This window comes from Pinus tabuliformis, chromosome 7, assembly GCF_031772625.1.
Source record: "Pinus tabuliformis cultivar Carrire ecotype Pingquan chromosome 7, CPIR1, whole genome shotgun sequence".
NCBI classification, from domain to species: Eukaryota; Viridiplantae; Streptophyta; class Pinopsida; order Pinales; family Pinaceae; genus Pinus; species Pinus tabuliformis.
In genome coordinates this window covers 1,227,791,593-1,227,814,106 of record NC_142293.1, presented here as the reverse complement: position 1 = coordinate 1,227,814,106, position 22,514 = coordinate 1,227,791,593, and the positions used below count along the sequence as shown (strand labels likewise).

The window sequence follows — 22,514 nt, the reverse complement described above, 5'->3', positions numbered from 1 at the left end:
AGTTATAGAGAAAGTGGTAGCAATTATAGCTGGAACCTTTTGTCATACTATGCCAGAATTCAGCTATAAATTTTGGAAGTGTCAACTGAAGTAGAAGATTAACCAATGAAAACATCATTAAACATAACTTTCCCTGACTTTCATAACTGTGATTTACTTGATAGTCCAAGATTGTTACTCATTCCCTATTGGGAGGGGATTATATGACGTTCAGGCTATTATAATAGTTGCATGCAACGAATTATGGCAGACAATACTATCTTGTCTTCTATGTACAATATCATAGCAAAAAGTCATATGTTGCTTAAATGGATGATTATATATTAGGCTGATTGATCTTTTTAACACATTATGTTTCCTATCATTTGGTTCATTTTGAAGGAGAATCCAAATGGCTCCTTCACGTCTTGGGAGAAGCACAAAGGAAATTATAACAATTTTACTGCATGTGTGTACCAAAGAGCATTGCTTATAAGTTATGTCTAATTTTAATAAACATATATAAATATATAGATGAATTTTGAGTCATTCAAGCAAGATCCGCGAATGCCAAGCTCTTGCAGTAACCAACAAAATATTTTGGGTTTCTATTCTCATCCCTGTATTAAATTTTGCTGATTTCTTTCTGGATGATTTTTTTTCAGATTACGTAGATCAGGTGGCCATTGATGTGCTATTGAGTGATTTTCATGGAAAATACTTTTGTCCCAAACAAGTAGCTTGAAAAGGCATACAGAGCACTATGGAGACTGATATATTGAAATTTCGGACCATTCATTTTCTAGAAAATCAAGTTAAAGATACTTTAACTTTCTTCGAAGGCTCCATGTATGCTTTAAAACTCACTCAGATATGAGGGCTTACCCAAAAGTTTAGTAAGCTTTATTCTTGACTGAATTCCTAACAAAAAATACAGGATTCTCTGAAGTCAAGCAAAACTATATAATCACATCTCTTCATATAATTGCAAATGTTAAGTGGTCCTAGTACTCATAACTGGACTACATCAAAAGAGCTTTCCTCAAGATTATCTTAAATATGTGCATCTTCAGAAATATTTTATATTTGTTGCAAGTATGTTCTCAGATTATATCTATACCTTTTGCACTGTTCCGTGGTGGGAAAAATCTCATGCGTATCATTCCTTGTTGAGGAATTCTCTTGAACTTCAATAAACATCTGTAGCTTCACTTTTTGGATATTTAATGTTTCAGTTATTTTGAATTCTCAGACGTGCCCAAGTCCAATCAAATTGAACACTGCTTACAGGCAATGCAGAAAAACGTAAGGCACATTGCTTTGAAAATGAATAAATAGAATATTGTGCACAAGCTAGGGAAGCAGTTCAACCACACCTTGCTTGTAAAATTCAACAAACTCTACATAAGAACTGCAGAAAAACATATAAAATGGCTTCAAATTAGCTTTTTTGTGCCTTTAATGCAGGCCCAACCATCATCTTTGGAGACTGATATATTGTCCAAAAACTTGGAATAGCATTCTTGGACTCGAGGTACCTGCAATCCAAAACACAAAAAAAGTGTTAAACATGCAAGTTTAGTCAAAAGAAAATTGGCCTATGCAAGAACAGAGAAGATCCTGCATTCATAGAATGACAATATTTTCAGAATATCTGAAAAGGAACAGTGAACGAGGTTGTGAATTGCAATTATCCAGTCAATGTTGTAAATGGGAAGATAAGTACCTGGTCTAGTATGATGCCTGACAGTCCAACAAGTCCTCCAGGTCTAATGTACCCTGTAATATGACTTGCCAGATATAGCAACGGATTCAGTAAAATATTTGCAACAACAATGTCATATTGAGCAGGTCCAGTGTCAGAGATTGTCGTAGCTAGATGCCTTTTCTTTGTTCCTTCACTTGCTTCTGCGTTGCTTCCATCATTTGGGACGAGATATACTTGCATTTTATCAGGCCCAAAGGAATTCAAAGATGCATTATGAATAGCTGATGAAACTGCCATGGGATCAGTATCAACTGCAACAGCTCTTCCAGCACCCATCTACATATATTTCAATTATACAAGAATTTAATCATAAATATCTATCCATTCTACCATAGATCTACAGTGACATTTTTTCCCCTTCTTTTATCATTTATCCTTTAATTTTAATTAGGAATGCATGCATCTCAAATTCAAGTGGAAATTAGTCTTTTGCTCAGAATTTTTAGAACTGTTATTATAAAATCTAGCAGGCCTAGTGCAAAGCCTCACTAGGCAACCTAGGTCTTATGGCAACAATGAGATCAGCCATCACTGTCACCTTAGTGGCCTCTTTCCAGCTATTTAGTAGTGGACGTTATCCCCACAAGGGAGGCTTCCTTAAATAAATCACCCAACAAGATCTTCAACAAACAAGGGCTCAAGGGCGATATAAGGTCCTACAGTTATGGAGGAAGGTATTGGCAAGGCCTTCATGGCTGTGACAAGAGATATAACAATCAAGCACACTTTCCACCAACCCCAATGGACTAGAATAGGGCTACTATAAACTAGGGTTTCATTGATATGCAAGTTTACAGCATGCAAAAGCATATAGCAGCTGTGAAATAGCCTCTAAGAGATAGATTCAGTGAAGTATCAATGGCTATCAAGGGGGTAAGCCCAGGAAAAGGAAACATTTTGAAGTTTTCAATGGTTTAAGATGCATAAAACAGCAAACTAAGCCTAGACGTCAATCATAATTCGGGGATAAAGATGCAATAAATGCTAGATTTTGCCTTTCTAACTTATTTAATGCAATTTTATCAATAGAACAATGACATATAGATGCAAATTTACCATAACATGCAAATTAAAACCAAACCCTAACCCTAGATACCAAGAAATTAGGAAAGATTTAGAAATTTAGGATGATCACCACAACTAGACTAGTGCTTTCTCTCAATTGGAAATGGAGTCAATTAGGGCAAGGTCTATGATAGAGGGCCTTGGATGAAGAGGGTGGAAGACTAAATTTCTTCCCTTAGAAACCCTAGCAACTTCTCTATATGGGAGATTTAAGGTCAAAGGATGCATAAACAAAGTTCCTTTGATGGATTCATGCAAAACAAATTTTACGTATCATAACGAATCAAGAGTTCAAGAAAGATGTTGCCCTTTTTAATATGGCACAAAAAGAAACCCTAATTTTAGAAATATAACATGCAAAATGGAAGATAATAGCAATAAACTTACACAATTTTCACAAGAATCACTCCATCAAATCCAAACTAGTCTCTCCATGCAAAAATATCCCTCCCAATATAATTCGCTCAACTAAATATCCATTGCATCCAAGGAAAAAGTACAAGAGAGCTAGTGCACACTTCTTAAGAGAGAAAAATAAATGAATGTGTGATGATTCAGAATGAAAGTGACTTCCCTCTATTAATATGAGGGCAACCAAGTAACTTTTAATAATTTTACAAGTAATGTTAGTTTTTGTAGCATCAGACGATGTTCTAGTCTCAAAACTTTGTGTAGCGGCTAAAATAGACGAGTTCTCCAAAACCCAGAAATTGTTTCTAGAAATTCCACCCAAACATAGCTCAATTAAATTAATTGATCGATAATTAAAAAATGCCTAAGCCTAACTTAGGGAAATCGATTAATTAATAGTAATTAATGGAGAAAGGTAAGAATTCTCTAGAAACTCACATGGATCGACTTGGAGATGATCTCAATCATCGTTTAAGTTTTAATCTTGACTGTTGGAGTCCCAACTAGAGATTATAAGAAGAGGTCGATGGGTAGATGGAGAAACACACACAAGAGAGAGCCAATAGTGCAAGTTCCTTGGGCAGTTCGAGCTAGCCAGCAACAAAATTTGAGCTAGAGAGGGAAAGAGACTGTGATCCGGAAGAAGATTTCCCAGTTCCAGAGAGGCAAGAGAGGAGGTCGAATTATTTCTCTAGGATTTTGTGCAGGGACTGCGCAGTGCCTCAAGAAGGCAGTTCGATTTAGTTGGAGAGGAGTTCATTTCAGTTTCCGGAGGCTAGGAGGATTTTCCAATAGGCAGGAGAGAGATTTCCCTAGCCAGTAGTAGGTCGGACGCCTTGACTAACATTAGTTTTGGGCTGATCCGAATGGAAAATGGCATCAACCCATGGTATTCATCCACCCATGTAATTTACCCATGGTATTGTAAGTGGCATCCACCCATGGTATTGTAAGTGACATCCACCCATGGTATTCATTCACCCATGGTATTGTGACATCCACCCATGGTATTCATTCACCCATGGAATTGACTCGTGGTATTGTAACTGAAAAATACTATAAGTAACAAGTCGCATTTTGTAAAAGGACAGATTGTCCACCACAATGTAGTCCTTACAGTTATTATCTGTTTTAATAAAAAAATTGTTTGTGGTTTTGTTTATTGGGCATTCTACTCTTTTTCTTCTGGCAATTTTTTCAGATCTTGGGGACCCACCCCCGCCCCCCCCCAAGATCTAAATGGATCTTTGGGGGGGAGGTCCCAAGCTCTGAAAAATTGCCAGAAGAAAAAGATAGAATGCCCAATAAACAAAACCACAAAGATTTTTTTTATTAAAACAGATAATCACTGTAAGGACTACATTGTGGTGGACAATCTGTCCTTTTACAAAATGCGACTTGTTACTTATAGTATTTTTCAGTTACAATACCACGGGTCAATTCCATGGGTGAATGAATACCATGGGTGGATGCCACAATACAAAGGGTCAATTCCACGGGTGAATGAATACAATGGGTGGATGTCACTTACAATACCATGGGTAAATTACATGGGTGGACGAATAACATAGGTGGACGAATACCATGGGTTGATGCCATTTTCCATTCAGATCATAAATGGATCTTTGGGGGGGGAGGTCCCCAAGATCTGAAAAATTGCCAGAAGAAAAAGAGTAGAATGCCCAATAAACAAAACCACAAAGATTTTTTTTATTAAAACAGATAATAACTGTAAGGACTACATTGTGGTGGAAAATCTTTCCTTTTACAAAATGCGACTTGTTACTTATAGTATTTTTCAGTTACAATACCACGGGTCAATTCCATGGTTGAATGAATACCATGGGTGGATGTAACAATACCACGGGTCAATTCCATGGGTGAATGAATACCATGGGTGGATGTCACAATATCATGGGTGAATGAATGCCATGGGTGGATGTCAATTACAATACCATGGGTGGATAAATACCATGGGTGGATGCCACTTACAATACCATCGGTAAATTCCATGGGTGGATGAATAACATAGGTGGATGAATACCATGGGTTGATGCCATTTTCCATTCGGATCATGGGCTGAGAGTGTGACAGGTTACACAGAGGTGACGTAGAGCCTGCGTGAAGGGTTTGGACGACTTGGTTGGGCTTGTCAGTTTTGAGTCGGGATTACTTGGAGACGAGGGTAAATTCCCTCATGTGATTTTGCCAGTATTTCTTTCAGATTGGATAGCCAACTAGGAATCCAAATTTATTGTACTCAGAATTCACCATTGCATAATAATAAAACCCTTAGCCGCTGCACTGGTTTTCCCACATTGGGTTTTTCCGGGGACATTTGTCCAAAAATAATTGTGTCAATTTTTATGTGTGTGCTAGCATTTCTCAGTTCCTATTATTGTTTCTGCAGTATTTTTATTTGGTGAAGAAATTGCAGTGTGAATAATTCGATATTTTTCCATAAACAAAATAAATTGCATAATTGATTTTTCAGTTAGAAGAATTATTTCCAATTGCTACATTTCAAGGAATTTTCACATGGTATTAGAGCACATTTGATAGATAGGGGGCTTAGAGACAAAGAAGGAAAATTTCGTTGTTCAGAGGCAATGGCAAGATGAAATTTTCTAGGGTTGTGCAGTGCCTAGCCAGGAAGTGCAAATTGCTGGATAGGGTTTGGTTTTCTAGTGGCAGTAGGTAAGAAAGTTCGATTTGTCCTGGGAAGCGGTTCTAGCACGCAGAGGGAGCAACAACTTAGTACTTTGCAAAGCAAATTTCTTGTTTCAGCAAAGAGGGTTTGCAGCAGTTTGCTAGAGCAGATTCAGTGTCGGGTGGAAGAGAGTGCACACACAGAGGGAGTTTCTCTCAGAGGGTGTCTAGTTTCAAAAATTTGTATTATCCAATTGCAGAAGGCCGTGCGAATTTGCCAAACTAGCCAGTTCATGTTGCCGAGATTACAGTTCGAGTTCCAGTCACCAGAAAAGGACTAGTGGAAAGGTCGAGCGAGTAGTTCCTAAGTGTAGCTGAAGGAAGAGCGAGGCAACAGTAGTAGTTCTTCACATTCTAGGAGGGAGTACGAGTAGTAGAATAGGTAGCCAGGCAGGAGAGAGGATGAGATTCCTGTTTATTTTCCCAGATTTTGAGTTTCACAGATTTTTCAACTTTGTAGAGATGGTCATACGAGATTGCCAAAGAAGGCAGTGTGAGCTAGCTAGAATACAGATATGGACAACAGATCAACTTCCAGTTGTCGGAAACAAGTGTTGCAGGAAGTGCGAGTTGCAAAGCAAAGAAGGGTCCCAAATAGGGACCGAGCTCAAAAGGAGATAGTGGGGCACCAGGTCCAAGAGGAGGAGTATGATACTCCAGTGTGCCAGACGGGGAGGCCCCAGTGCAAAAGCAGTAAGGAGATCAATTAGATCAGTTCCAATTGTTGCAGTAGGATCAAATATGCTACAAGGGCTCATAGTATCATAGTAGCAAGTTCAATGTTAGTAGGTGCAGTCAGTTCTAGAGTGATAGTCGAAGTTAGATGCTGAGGAGCATAGAGATGTGTTGACAGCAGTGCAGGAGGCATAGAGTAGAGTCAACAACAATGCAAGTTTCTGAGTGGACAGTGCAACAGCTAGTAGTAGTTAGAGACTCAGGAGGCAGTTGTAGCATGTGATCACAATTAATTCAGTATTTTGGATGCTTCTTAGTTGCAATAGTTGCAGTAGCAACATCAACAGTGAGAGGGATGTTAGTTGGGTTGCAGTGCAGATGTAGAGCTGGCAACAATACAGGATGTACAATGCAGTGTCAACAACAACACAAATGCAGCATGGTTCAGCTACAATTGTTAGTAGATGAATTAGAGTTTGCGCAGTGGTTGATGGACAAGGACAGGCAGCTACAAATGTCACACATCAGCAGTGTGGGAGGATGTTATGGAGACAAAGTTGGATAACACCTTCCTCGCTAAGAGGGAGTGTTAGTTTTTGTAGCATAAGATGGTGTTCTAGTCTTGAAACTTCGTGTACAGGCTAAAACACGAGTTATCCAAAACCCAAAAATCGTTTCTGGAAATTCTACCTAGAGATAACTCAATTAAATTAGTTGATCGATAATTAAAAAATGCTTAAGTCTAACTTAGGGAAATCGATTAATTAATATTAATTAATTGAGAAAGGTGGGAATTCTCTAGAAACTCACACAAATGGACTTGGACATAATCTTAGCCATCAATTAAGTTTTAATTTTGGTCGTTCGAGTCCCAACTGAATATTATAAGAGGTCAATGGTCAGATGGAGAAACACACACAAGAGAGAGTCGATAGTGTGAGTTCCTTGGGTAGTTCAAGCTAGCCAGTAGTAGATTTCGAGCTAAAGAGAGGACACATAGCTGGAGAGGGGCAGAGACAATGATCTAGAGGAAGAATTTTTAGTTCCAAAGAGGCAAGAGAGGAGGCTAAATTATTTCTCCAGGAGGTTGCGCATGGACTACACAATGCCTCAAGAAGGCAGTTCGATTCAGCTAGAGAGGAGGTCGTTTCAGTTTCCAAAGGCTGGGAGGATTTTCCAGTGGGCAAGAGAGACACTTCCCCAGTCAGCACCAGGCGGGACGACTTGAGTAGCATTAGTTTCGGGCTGAGTGTGTGAGAGACTGCGCAGAGGTGACACAAAGCCTGCGTAGAGGGTTTGGACGGCTTGCTTGTGTTAGTTTTTGTAGCAGTAGAGGTATTCTAGTCTCGAAACTTTGTAGAGATGGTAAAACACAGGAGTTCTCTATAACCCAAAAGTCGTTTCTGGAAATTCCACCTAGAAGCAATGTTATCAAAACTGAACTGGTTCAGACGGAACTGGCCAGTCTAACCGGTTTGGATGCAAAACTGGTCCGGACCGGTTCGGTGATCGGTTTCGCTGGTCCTCAAGGCCTGCGGTCGCGCGACCTGGGCATGATAAAAAAAACCATTTTTTTTTTTACTTTTTTATTATTTTTCCTAGTTTCTAATGATACTCTAGGCTGCCTCCCCCCTTAAAGGTATTTAAACACCCCCACCCACTCTATTTCACTCACACTATTGATTCGAGTCTCTTGCAATTCTTGAGCTGAGTTCGGTGAGGAGAATTCAGAGTTTTTTGCAGGGTTGTTCTGAGGGAGATTTTTTGCAGATTTGAAGAGCTGATTGGAGTCTTGGAGAGCAGTTGGGTTGGCAAATTTTCGAGCTACTTTAAAGAATTTTTTTTCCCAGAGATCTTTGGGTTTTCTTCAGTGGTTTTTGGAGTTGGCGGAAGAATTTTTTTTTTTATTTTGTTGGGGCTGCTACAAAGCTGATGTCGTAGGATTTTGAAGCTGATTTGATCATTGATTTGTTGTAGCTATAGCTTGTAGTATAATACTATGATCTATCATGTTATTTTGGACTATAAAGGCCTTTTAGAGCCTGCTTCTTGATGTTTGTAACATTTTTGGTTAAGTGTTGTTTTGCACTAAGTGTTATTTTGGTTATATGTACCACTGTTGATAATATCGGCGATATTTTCGGCAAAACGATATATCGCTGAGAAAATATCGCGATATTTTCAAAATATCAGCTATGTTTAAAAATTTGAAAAAATTATTTTTTATGCTTGCCGATATTTTCACTGATATTGCCGATAAGATGTTTTCTAGACCCTCGCCGATATTTTGCCGATACTTATATGTACTATTACATGCTATATAAATGAGAATTTGTGCATATTTGTGTATAAATGGTTTGGATTCATATGGATGCACATGAATATATTGCCTTTTTCTTTAAAATATGAATATTTTATGTGTTTTTGGTAAACCGATTTTTTTCCGGTGTTTTTCCAGTTCCGGTCTAGTTCCAACCAGTTCCCGGTCCACAAGGTTTTTCGATTCGATGACCGGTTCTGTTCTGATAACATTGCCTAGAAGTGTCTCAATTAGATTATTAACCTATTTTTAATTATTTCCTAAGTCTAAACTTTGGAAAAGGGGTTAATTAATCAGAATCAAATGAGATATCCCCCATATGATCCAAAGATACATTACAACAGATACCAAGTTCATCCCTGAACTTAGTAAATTTTATTCTGCCAAGCGGTTTCGTGAAAATGTCGGAGATCTGATCTTCGGAAGGACACTAAACTGGCTTGAGGACATCTTTGGCAATGAGAGATCTGATATGATGATACTTGGTGTCCACATGCTTTGTCTTTGAATGAAAAACTAGGTTCTTGGCAAGTTTGATGGCTGACTAGCTGTCAATGAATAATGATGTAGCTTCTGCCTAAGAAATGCCCAAGTCCTGCAAAATTCGGCGCAACCACACAATTTCACATGCTGCTTCCCATGCTGAAATGTACTCTGCGTCTGCTAAAGAAGTGGCCACTGTAGCTTGTTTCTTACAACTCCAAGATACTGCGGCTGACCCGATGTTCATTAAATAACCTAATGTTGATGCTCGATCATCAATACTTCCAGCAAAGTCGGCATCAGAATATCCACCAAGTACAAAATTTTTAGTCTTTGTGTAAAGAAGACCAAAATCTTTTGTTCCTTGGATATATCGAAGAACTCTTTTGGTTGCATTCCAGTGGCTGTCTCGTGGTTCCTGCATAAAACGTGAAAGAATACTGACTGCATAAGATAGATCAGGACGAATATTTGTCAAATAAATCAAGCTGCCAATCAACTGTCTGTAAGTTGTACTGTCCACCTTTTCCCCCCTTCAAATTTTGAAAGTTTCAAGTTTTGCTCCATGGGGGTGAGAACGGGCTTGCAATCCTGCATGCCAAATCGCTGAAGAGCCTCTGTTGCATACTTACTTTGAGAAATGAAAATATGATGTGGACGTTGGAAGACTTCAACTCCAAGATAGTAGTGAAGTAATCCCAAATCTGTCATCTTAAAACCTACATGTAACTTCTTTTTCACCTGTGCAATATGATCATCATGGTTGCCAATAATGATCAAATCATCTACATACATAACAAGAATTACCAGATATTTTCCCTGTTGTCGCACATACAAAGTATCATCAGATTCACTTCGTTGAAAACCAACTTTCTTAAGGTATTCATCCATCTTTGCATACCAAGCTCGGGGAGCTTGTTCTAATCCATATAAAGCCTTGATCAATTTGCAGACTTTATGTTCTTGTCTTTCAATTTCAAAACCTGGCGGTTGGGTCATATACACTTCTTCCTGTAAATCCCTGTTGAGAAAAGCACTTTTCACATCCATTTGATGAACTTTCCATCCTTTCTGAGCAGCCAATGCAAGTGTTAATCGGATGGTGTTCCATTTAGCTGTAGGAGCAAAAGTTTCCTCATAATCATTGCCTTCCTGCTGCGCAAAACCTTTTGCGACAAGTCGTGCTTTATACTTTTCAAGTTCTCCCTTCTGATTATACTTAATTCTGTAAGCCCATTTGCATCCCATGGGTTTAACATTTGATAGACAATCAACAAGTTTCCAAGTGTTGTTATCAATTACTGCTTGATATTCTTCAACCATAGCCTATTGCCATTCTTTATGTTTTACTGCTTCTTTGTATGTGGAAGGTTCAGTAAAATCATTTGCTATCAAGGCAAAATTGCCTTCACTTCTATGTGCCCTTCTGGTGCCTGCTTTATTCTGCTCATCAGGCTTTACATCTTTCAAAAGTTGAACTGCCCATTTCGGTAGTTGGTGCTCACTTGTTTGCGCTTTTGAAAAATCTCCATCATTGTAAAGAGGATTAATATAAACTGATGTTCTTCGTTCAAGTGAAGAGTGTGGAGAATCACTGTCAGAAGAACTGCTGCTGCTTGGAGATGCGGATGAATTGCTAGAAGACCCAGATGATGTTGTTGATGTAGATGGACTGGATGACTCATCTTCAAAGGAAGGAAAATCAAGTTCATACCAATTTGGTGAAGTTGGTTGACTTTGTATTTTTCCAATTCTTTTACTTCCCTTAGTTTCTAACTTGTTAAGAAGATTTTCAATTTCGTCAGCACTCTTACTCTCAGTTTCATCAAAAATGACATCCCTGCTCACAATGAATTTTCCATTGGTCAAAAGTCGATACCCTTTCTTCTCATCAGAATAGCCAATCATTGTGCGTTTTAAACTTCTTGAGTCAAGTTTAGTTCATTTTTCTTTTGGAACTAAGGCATAACATACTTATCCAAAAACTCTAAGATGTTGAACTCGAGGTTTGAAACCAAACCAAGCTTCATAAGGTGTGATTCCATCTAAAGAAGCAGTTGGAGATCTGTTTCTTAAGTAGACAACTGTATGTATTGCTTCTGCCCAATATGTTGGACTTAACCTCTTGAAAGTTAACATGGATCTCGCCATTCCTAACAAGGTGCGATTCATTCTTTCAACTACTCCATTTTGCTATGGAGTGTAAACATTAGTAAGATGTCGTCTTATGCCATTTTCACTGCAATAAGTTTTGAATTCATTTGAAGTGAATTCTCCCCCATTATCTGTCTTGAGAGTACCTATCTTTTCTTTGACTTCATTTTCAACAAGTTGGCGAAAAATTTTAAACTTATCAAATGCTTCTGACTTGTTCTTCAAGAAGTAAACCCAAGTCATTCTGCTAAAATCATCAATGAATAGTAAGAAATATTTGCAACCACCAAAGGAAGTTTGTAGCGGTCCACAAATATCACTGTGAACTAGTTGTAGTGCCTGTTTGCACGCCATGAACTTGTTGGAAAACTTTCTTGACTTTGTTTGCCATAAATGCAAGCTTCACATTTTGCATTTTCCCTTTTGAAAGTGGGAAGTCCTTTAACCATTCCTCGTTTCTGCAATTGAGAAAGACTCCCAAAATTCAAATGTCCATATCTTACATGCCATAGTCTTACAGATGAAATACCTATACTCACTGCCCCTGCAAAATCAAAATGCCTTGGAATAACTGTCCCTTTCATCCGTAATAGTTTTCCATCTTCATAACCTGTCATGATAGTTTTCAAGTTCTGTTTGACTGAATTAATCTTGACTAAGCCATCTTCCATAATCACTTGATGTCCTGCTTGTCGAATCATGACTAAAGAGAGCAAATTTTTCTTAAAAGTTGGTACATACCATACATTGGAAATCAGTTTTTCTCTAATGCCAGGGAGAAAAACTTTAACTGCTTCTTTTCCATAAGGAGTATGTTTTGTATCATCAACGAGAAAAATGGAATTAAGTTGGCAATCTTGAAAATTCCAAAAAAAATCACGTCGACAAGTCATGTGCTGAGTTTCCTTGGAATCCAAGATGCAGGCATCTTCATAATCACTTCTAAGATGCGATGAAAATTGTGATGTTGGCGAGGAAGTAAAAACATATTCTGAGTTATCATCATCTTGATCATTTGCAAATTGCGCTGAATGCTGCTGAAACTTGGGAATTTTATTAAGAGATGTTTGACAATCTTCAGCATAATGGCCAACTTTGTTACATCTTCGACACACAATTTGACTTAAGTCTCTTCCTCTTCCTGAAGATTGTCCTCTGCCTCTGCTTTGACTTCTATGTTGAGATTGTCCTCTACCTTGATTATTATTTCCTTGTCCCTGAAAATTGCCTCTTCCTTGGTTGTTTCCTCTACTTTGAAAATTACTCCTTCCTGAACTGTTGCCTCTATTAAAGTTATTTCCTCTGCTTTGGATTTGACCTCGACTTTGTACATTATGTGCAGCTTGATTCTCATTCCCTCTACCTCTGCCTCGAGAACTGTCTGCTGATGGTTTACTAGTACTGGCCTTTGTGAGAAAAACATCTTCACCAACTTTCTTCTTCTTCCCAAAGGTTTTATCATGTTGGGTCAACATTTCACAGAGCTCATCAAACTTTAGTTTCTCTAATTTCCCAGTTAATTGTAAAGTCTCCAAAAAATGCGTGTAGGAAGAAGGAAGTCCAGCAATTACAATTGTTACCATAAAACTATCATCTATTGCTGGAAAACCAACATTAATGATTTCCTGCCTAATATTCTTAAGTCTTGAGATATATTCAAGAACATCACCTCCTTCAGTCAATTTTTGTTGCAACAATTTTAATTGTAGATCAACTTTCTTTGATTCAGGCTGAGTATCAAAGAGGTCTTTAAAAGTTTTCAAAGCAGACCATGCATCTGTAGCATTTTCTATATGGACATACATTTCATCATTCACAGAAGATTTAATAAGAGCTAAGGCTTTGGCATTCTTAACTTCCCATTTTGCTAGTGCAGCTGCATCTGTGGGTTTATTCGACTTAATATCTCCATCACATATACCCTGCCATAATTCATTGTAAATGAGAGTGCTTTCGATGAGACGGTGCCATGTTTTATAAGATTTTGTGCCTTCAAGTTTGTCGGTATCAGAAAACAAATTAATCAACTTAGACATTGTAGCGTTGAAGCTTCGCACCAAGAATCAGAACAAAAATGTCAAGATGGGCAACACAACACACCACGCAAAAAACACGATCTATCGGGGCTTGGCCTTGACCCTCATATAGTCGTTGAAGCAGGAGAAAAATGACTGAGCTTTGCACTTGGCTCTAGTCAATTTCTCAAAATTTACAAGGTAACTTTCAAAATTTGACTTTTACAATGATGCTCTTGCAAAACTTGGTAAAAAAAAAAGTTACCCCCCCCTCAAAGTAAAATTACTTTGAGTTATACTTATCCCTTGAAAAAAAAAATTACAATTGAAATCACCTTATTACTCCAAAATACAATATTCCTTATTTCTCCACAAAATTTACAAATTTAATTCACCTTCAATACGTTCAGCCTTGCACTTTCTTGATGAACTGGTCCTCTTGGTTTGAATGATACAAATGCGTGCATATGCAATACATCGCCAGCGCTGTCTTTTCTTTTCTTCTGCTCTCCTCTGCTCGTAAAGATTGTTAGCTCTCTCGCTGGATTTGAAGGGTTGCACATATATTGATCAATCAAATTTTAGAGGAAGCAGCCTGCAGATGTAATTTAATTCAAGATGATAGTTATTGTAAACACCAAACAACAATGCGTTCGAAAATCTCGTATAAGAAGTGACTATGAAGAAACACGCAGATCCAAAAATAAACAAAAGTATGTGGGCAGTTCACAATATCACTTTGATCAAATTAATCGAAATTGGATCTCATGTCTGCGTCCAAACAGAATGCCAAAATTGAATTAAATTACAAAAAACCGGGACTGTTGATATTTCAAACAAATTTTTGCTACTGCCGACATCTTCGCACAATGGAAACTGTTGATAGTCATAAAAGTTGTCCTCAAAGTGCCAATTTTCTTCAAGTGATTTCAGATACGGAGTCTCCGACAAATTCTCGGATGCTTCTTTTGGAGATGGACAGACTTCGTGCTTTAAGCCGAGAACAGGAATGCCGAGATCACTATTTGAAGCCTCCAGTAGATAAGAAAGATCGAACCCCGAGTCCGAATCTAGGGATTGGCTTTCCTGAAAACATTAAACAGCAAATTCATTTGCAACCGAGTCAATCTCAAGTATACAAATCATGAAACGCATCGAACTTGATGATTTTTGTGCAGACGAACAAGTCACTCTCAGATACACAAAACAAGAAGCGGATACAATGACGCTATTTTATCTGGTTAAATGTCTAGTTAATTTTACTCCTACCCATAGCACGAATAGCTTTATAAATGCATTTCTGGCGCAATGCTACTTCTCGAGTAATATATGTTTCGGATGTTGGCATCGGAACACCTATGTTGGGCAGTACATATTAATTGGGAAAAGAGTATATGTTAACTCTTTTGGTAGCAACACAGCCTTTCACTATACGCAATTCATTGGCTTGTTTCCATTGCCCACGGTGAGCTCTGGAAAAATTGCGTCTTCCTTTTCGTGTTGAGCATTCAGTAATGAGTTTTCCTCTTTGCTGCAAAGAAAAACTCAAAAGGAAATGTCTTTCGTAAACCTGGTTTGTTGGACAAGATTCCTTTACACAATCGCAGATCGAGGTACTTCAAAAGAACATGCCAAGTTTTCAATCCCAGCAACAAACAAATATGGCTTCGTTGATCAGGGAAACAATCTACGTGGTCAGGAATTCAATTTGACAGTGCACGGTGGTAGCAGTAATTCTTACAATTGATTTTCAGATTTTAAAAAAATCTAAAATCACGAAAATAATAAAATTTCTTTTCTTTTGAACATAAAACTGGACAAATTCATACCAATCATTCGTTGGTTAATTGAATAGATTTTTCAGGACTTTGTTGAGCTGGAATCTCCTCCTCACATCCACTGCAGCATTACTCGAGCTCCGATACCACAATAATGGCAGAAGTGTCCTCAGACACGTAATTTTGTTAATCAGAAAAAAATAATTACATAATTTGATTTTGCAAGAGTTTACACCCGAACATCCAAACACTCTTGCAATGAGCTATTTATAAGCTCCATGTCCTAACTACCTCTAATTATGGATCACTTATTAAATAACAAGCATCCATTTACAATAAATGCTATTCAAACCAACTAGCTAACAAATCTCCTAAAATAGAGCCTAAGATACGACACATTTGGAGAGTCATATCTAGTTACAACAATATACTAATTCTAAATAATTAAACATTCTAGAATAATAATTATTAATTTAATATCTTAAATTAATAATTATTTTTTTCTAAATTTATAACCTATGATAAGTTTGTATTTTTGGATCATCTAACAAGATAAGGTGTGAATCATCAAGAAACTCACACAGATCGACTGGGAAATAATCTGGACCTTTGATTAAGTTTTGATCTTAGTCGTTGGAGTCCCAACAAAAGATTATAAGAAGAGGTCGATAGGTAGATGAAGAACACATTACTAGAGATCAATTTCCTTGGCGAGTTCGATTTTCCAGAGGAAGTAGCCGGAAGAGTTTGAGCCTCAAAATGGAAGCAGAGACAGTGAGAGGCAAAGATAGTGAGTTTGGAGGAATGCTTTTCTAGATCTAGAGAGTCAGCAACAGAAGGGCCGTATTTCCCAGTGGAGCTGTGCAAAGGCAGCATAGAAGGCTTCAAAGGGACATCGATTTTGCTAAAGGAGAAAAAAATTCAGTAGCTATTGGTCCGAAAATTATCCAAGAGGCCAAGAAAATTTCTCCTAGAGGCAAAGTTAGCCAGGACGCCATTTTTTCTTGCAGTTTCGGGCTTAGCGAATTGGGGTCTGCGCAAACATTGAACAGAGGTTCATGCAGAGGTTGTACGACTGACCAGATTCGTCAGTTGTCAGAGCAGGATAGAGCATGGTGTTGAGGTATTTTCCTCAGATATTTCAGTCAGATTATTTTGCTGATTGGAATACCAATTGAGCATCCATAGATTGCACTCAGAAATTCACAGTTGCATAATAATAAAAACCCTCAATTGTTGCACTGGTTTTCCCAAGTTGGGTTTTTCCGAGGACAATTGTCCAAAAATAAGTTTGTCAATTTTTTATGTGTGTGTGTGCTAGCATATTTTTAAGTTTCCAGCGCTATTATTTTCCGCAATTTTATTTGTGAAGGTTGTAGTGTGATTTATTCGATATTTGCCGTAGCAAATAAATTGTTAAATTAATTAACAATTAGAAGAATTAATTCTAGTTGCTACAATAGGATTTCAATGGTGAAATTTTCACATGGTATCAGAGTGTGATTGATTAGCTAGGAAGCTTAGAAGAAGAAGAAGAAAATTTCGTTGTTCAAAGGGAGCAACAGGCTGAAATTTTCTGTTGTTACGTAGTGCCTAGCTAGGTAGTTCGAATAACTAGGCAAGGGTTCAATTTTCAGTTGTACGGTGGCAGAAAATTCGAGTTTCCCAGAATAGTGATTCCAGCAGGCAAAGGGAGTAGGAACAACTCAAATTTTCGTTGAGCAGATTCCTTGGTTGGGCACAAAGGGTTTAGGAGCAGTTTGGGTAGCAAAATCAATGCCAAGTGGAAGAGAAATCACACACAAAGGGAAAATTTCTCTCAAAGGATCTCGAGCTTTAGAGATTTGATTTTTCTAGTTGCAGATTGGCAATAGCTGTGAGCAGATTTTCTCACTCCAGAAGGGAGTACAAATGGCAAATCCAGCAGCCAAGCAGCGGGAAAGAGGGAGATTTTCGACCAGACTTAGAGATGGCCACAACTAGGCTTAGAGATTAGGATAGGTTGGAGGGAGCCTTCAACTATGTCATCTGGAAGGCTAGGATGTCCTTCCTTCTAGATGAATATGACCTGAAAGCCTATGTGCAGAATGTGGTAGCAGTACCCCAGGATGTCGTTACGTTGAAGGAGTAGAGAAACGAAATGGCAAAGGCGAAGCAAATGATTTTGGATGGAGTCCGAGATTATCTAGTCTCACATGTGGCAAACAAAGGTACGACCAAGGAGATGTAGGATGCTCTCTCCGAGCTCTTTCAAAGTTCTTCCGAGCAGTGGAAGATGTTTCTCTAGGAGACGTTGAGGAGCATAAGGATGCAGAAGGGCGAAAACATAGATGGCTTCCTCACTAGGATTTAGGAAGTCCGAGATCAAATAGCAGCTGTTGGGGCGGCACCCCAACCCACAAAGCTTGTACGGTTGGCACTGAATAGTGTCTCAGATGACTGGCAAGTGTTTGTCCAAAGCATCTCGGGCAGAGACAAATTGCCTAAATGGGACAGGATGTGGTCTGACCTACAACAGGAGAAGTTGAGGCGGGCTTTGTTAAAGAGTACCATCAATAGCAGTAGCAGCAAGGGCATGAAGGGTGAGAAGCAAGAGGAAAATGTGGCCCTAGCATCTAAGGGTGCCAGTTAGGGCCAGGGGAAAAGAAGAAGAAGAAGGACCTGTCAAAGGTCAAGTGCTTCAAATGTGGTGAGTTTGACCACTATAGTAAGTAGTGTCCTCTTAGGAAGAAGGACAAGCAGGAGAAGCAAGACCAAGCTGCAGCGTCCACTGATATCGATAAGTTGTCCTTCAGGCTAGAGGAAGACTTCGTGATGTTTGCAGCTATACCTCTAGGAGAGAGGTGGGGCGATCTAAAACTATAGTCCTAGGGTAGCGCAGATATGGGCAGGATAATTGAGGTGTCCTCCTCATGGATCATTACCTTGCTAAGCAAGCCCACAATATTTAGTAGCAAGATGGATCAGTGTCAATGATGTAGTCAAATTCAGGGGTGACAGTTGCAGACTAGTAGCAATCAAGTGCTGAAGAGCGCAATGCGGTGTTGGAAGCAGTGCAGAGTCAGCAACAACGCAGATTCTTCAGTGGATAGTGCAGTAGCTAGTAGCAGTCAAGACTCAGGAGATAAATGCATCATACTGAACATAGTTCATTCAGTATTTAGGATGCTTCTCAGTTGTAGTTGTTGCAATTGCAACAACAATAGATGAGAGTGAATTGTAGCACAAATGTAGAGTTGACAGCAGTATAGCAGTGTCAGCACCCGCATAGACGCAGCATCAAAGTTGTGTAGAGGTTGGTGGGAAGTGGCAGGCAGTTACAGTGACCAGACATCAACAGCGTGACAAAGGGTGGTACAGAGATAGGGCGTTGTGGCAGAATGTGCAGCACTAGAGAGAACACCTTCCTCGCTAAGAGGGAGTATTAGTTTTTGTAGCATCAGAGGTGTTCTAGTCTCGAAACTTTGTGGAGAGGTTAAAACACAGGAGTTCTCCATAACCCATAAATCGTTTCTAGAAATTCCACCTAGAAGTGTCTGAATTAGATTATTAGCCTATTTTTAATTATTTCCTAAGTCTAAACTTAGGAAAAGGGGTTCATTAATTAGAATTAATTGATATAAGGTGCGAATCATCTAGAAACTCACATAGATCAACTAGGAAATAATTTGGGCCCTTGATTAAGTTTTGATCTTGGCTGTTGGAGTCCTAATAGAAGATTATAAGAAGAAGTTGATGGGTAGATGGAAAACACATCATTAGAGATCGATTTCCTTGGTGAGTTCAATTTTCCAGAGGCACTAGCTAGAAGAGTTTAAGCTTCAGAAGGGAAGTAGAGACAGATAGGGGCAGGGACAGTGAGTCCGGAGGAATATTTTTACAGATCCGAAGAGGCAACAGCAGAAGGGTCGTATTTCCCAATGGAGTTGTGCTAAGGCAGCATAGAAGGCTTAAGAGGGAGATCGATTTTGATGAAGGAGAGAAAATTTAGTAGTTGTTGGTCCAAAAATTCTCCAGGAGGCCAAGTGAATTTCTCCTAGAGGCAGAGTCAGCCAGGATGTCATTTTTTCTTGCAATTCCAGGCTTAGCGAGTTGGGCTCTGTGCAAACACTGCGCAAAGGCTGTACAATTGGCCAAATTCATCAATTGTCAGAGCAAGATTAGGCGTGGTGTTGAGGTATTTGCCTCAGATATTTTGGCCAGATTCTTTTGCTGATTGGATTGCCATTTGAGCATCCATAGATTGTACTCAGAAATTAACTGCTACATAATAATAAAAACCCTCAACTGCTGCACCGTTTTTCCCAAATTGGGTTTTTCCGGGGGCATTTGTCCAAAAATAAGTGTCAATTTTTATGTGTGTGCTAGCATATTTCTTAGTTTCCAACGCCACTATTTTCCGTAGTTTTATTTGTGAAGGTTGCAGTGTGATTTATTCGATATTTGCCATAGCAAATAAATTGTTAAATCAATTAACAATTAGAAGAATTAATTCCAGTTGTTGCAATAGGATTTTAGTGGTGAAATTTTAACAGCCTAGGCTTGTCAGTTTTGAGCTAGGATTGCTTAGAGACGAAGGTAAATTCCCTTAGGTAATTTTGCCAGTATTTCTGTCAAATTGGATAGCCATCTGGGCATTCAAATTTAATGTACTCAAAATTCACTACTGCATAATAATGAAACCCTCAGTTGTTGCACCGGTTTTCCCACATTGGGTTTTTCTGGGGACATTTATCAAAAAATAATTACGTCAATTTTTATGTGTGTGTATTTCTTAGTTCCTACTTTTGCTTCCGGCGTATTTTTTTTTGATGAGGAAATTGCAACGTGAATAATTTGATCTTTTTTGTAATCAAAATAAACTACATAATTAATTTTTCAGTTAGAGGGATTGTTTCCAATTGCTGCATTTCAAGGAATTTTCACAAGTAAAAGCCCTAAAATTTTGCTTGACATTCAACTAGTCCTATGGGTCACAAGCCAACCTTAGGATAGTTTTAAAATGTAATAAATACATCAAAATCTCCCACGTGTGGAACTAAATGCTCTCCAACATGACATCATCCTCTTAGAATGGACAATCTCCATCAAGCAAGTGATAAAGTGCGTCCATGTGTGCTCCTCACTCCAAGGCAATTCTTGTGTCAACAACAACTAGACAAACTCTGGCTCATGCATACTCTGTCTAAACCCTAGCAGTATCAATTGCTTTCAACAACATGCCCACACAAGCTCAAACCCTAGCATTAGTAGCATAATGCTGTACTAGCAACCTACATACATTTCTCTATATCCTCTGCATTAGATCTTGAAGATGCCTCAAGGTCTACTGTCCAAATCTTGTCTCAACTGTGTCTCAATCATAAACAAAACAACTTACCAAGCATACCTTAAGTAATCAGATGCCACTCATTTCCACGTGCTGTCTGAAGATGAAAAGTCCCACCCTCAAAAAACTGTGTTTGAATACGCTTCTACTGATGTCATTGATCATACACTTGAAGGCCACTTCTCCTCTGGAAAGATACCTCAAACTGATGTGAAGACTCTACCCTAGAGAATACCTCAACAACTGAAGTAAATCAAACCTTGAGCAATCACTGAAATAGGGCTTTTATTATGTTTGCAATTACAAGAATTCTTCAGTGATACTACCACAAAATTTCCAGAAGACCAATCAGATTTCTAGTGCCACAGAGATCTCGTGGATCAACCTCAAGAGGAGTTGTCACACAGGTCAGCACAGGTCTGATGAATATTAATCACCTCAGGAAACCAAAAATATAATCTTGAGTTAGGCTCAGGTTCACCATCAAATAAGTCTCAGAAAAAGACTTGGATTAGGGCCTTAGATTCACCATATACGTTGCTTCAAAGATCCACATATCTGCCTTTAGAGGATGGTAAAAGTCACCAACAATGGTGAACACCGATACTTCAATTAATGACTGATATGACACAAAATTAACCCACAAACTATGTTCTGATCAGGGTCAAATAGGTCTTGGGTTGCTGCAAATTTGTTTCCACAAACAAGCCCTAAATCAGAGATATGAAACCGTCTTGTGCAAACCTGGAAGGGCTCGGATCAATCCACAATTTGCTCAGATCTACCACAGAAACTTGCAAGGAAAACTCAGCCTCAGATAAGCCATAGAAACCTAAGTTTTAAGCCTCAAGAAAGCCGCAAAGATGTGCCCTTGGGAGGCCGAGAAGACTTCAGATAATTCTGCTTCAGAGTACCCACGAAATCCAGATGCAAAGGTAAATGTTTTGCTCAGAAATTTCAGCTTCTATAGGGCTGATTATCCTTACCAATCAGCCATGGTAACCTCAGCAAATCCAATGAACATTGCCTCGGATCAGCTAACTAAGTTTGCCCTACACCTGTGTGTAGATGCCTTAGAAGATCTAGGTATGAGTCATAGAAAAGGTCTGCCACAAGGAGTCGAATAATCACCAACAATCTCCAGAAAAAGGACCTCAAAAAATTCTGCCTTGTACCAAGATGCCACTTACAGATTTGATAGAAATAAGAGTCAATGTAATATCCCTAAGGAAAATTAAAAGTAAATAGGAAAAGCAAACATAGACAAAAACACCATAAAACAGTAGCAAAAAATCAGATCACAAATTGGCACCAAAACTGCGCTGCTGAGCTCTTTGGATTAATGAAAATGGGTGTACAATAAGGTGCTGGAATGAATGCGCCTGGGCTTGCTCAAGGCAAGCTAGCAAAGCCCCAAATGACAAATAAGACACCCTCCTCTGATATGTTGCTATGCAGCTCAAGCTCTGCGCTGAAGATGCCTAGAAATATGTTGCTGGCTGAATGGATCTTCTGCTAGGGCTCTCTTCGATGCTCAGAAAATTCTGGGAGATTAATCCGAGCCTCTCTGCCAAATAACTAGAATAACCCAAGAAGGAATTAGCCTTTGCTTGATTTCAGAAATTCAGCCCTATTTCCCCTCAAGGCAAGCTAGCAAAGCCCCAAATGACAAATAAGACACCCTCCTCTGATCTGTTGGTATGCAGCTCAAGCTCTGCGCTGAAGATGCCTAGAAATACATTGTTGGCTGAATAGATCTACTGCTAGGGTTCTCTCCGGTGCTCAGAAAATTCTGGGAAATTAATCCCAACGTCTCTGCCAAATACCT

The 22,514-nt window shown here is 38.8% G+C and overlaps 1 protein-coding gene across 6 annotated transcripts in view; it reads right to left on the bottom strand.

Annotated features, from left to right (window-relative positions):
* Positions 1-943: 943 nt before the first annotated feature.
* The window catches only part of LOC149251810 (uncharacterized), a 395,150-nt gene continuing 373,579 nt past the window's right edge, over positions 944-22,514 (bottom strand). For 5 of the 6 annotated variants that reach the window (XM_089459577.1, XM_089459575.1, XM_089459579.1 and 2 more), the window contains 2 exons: positions 1,706-2,023; positions 944-1,517 (listed from right to left, as the gene is read on the bottom strand). In XM_089459577.1, the coding sequence (XP_089315703.1) occupies positions 1,416-1,517; positions 1,706-2,023 (420 nt within the window). In that variant the 3' untranslated portion in view covers positions 944-1,415. The remainder of the gene's footprint in view (positions 1,518-1,705; positions 2,024-22,514) is intronic. The other variant, XR_016266907.1, reaches the window with a different exon arrangement.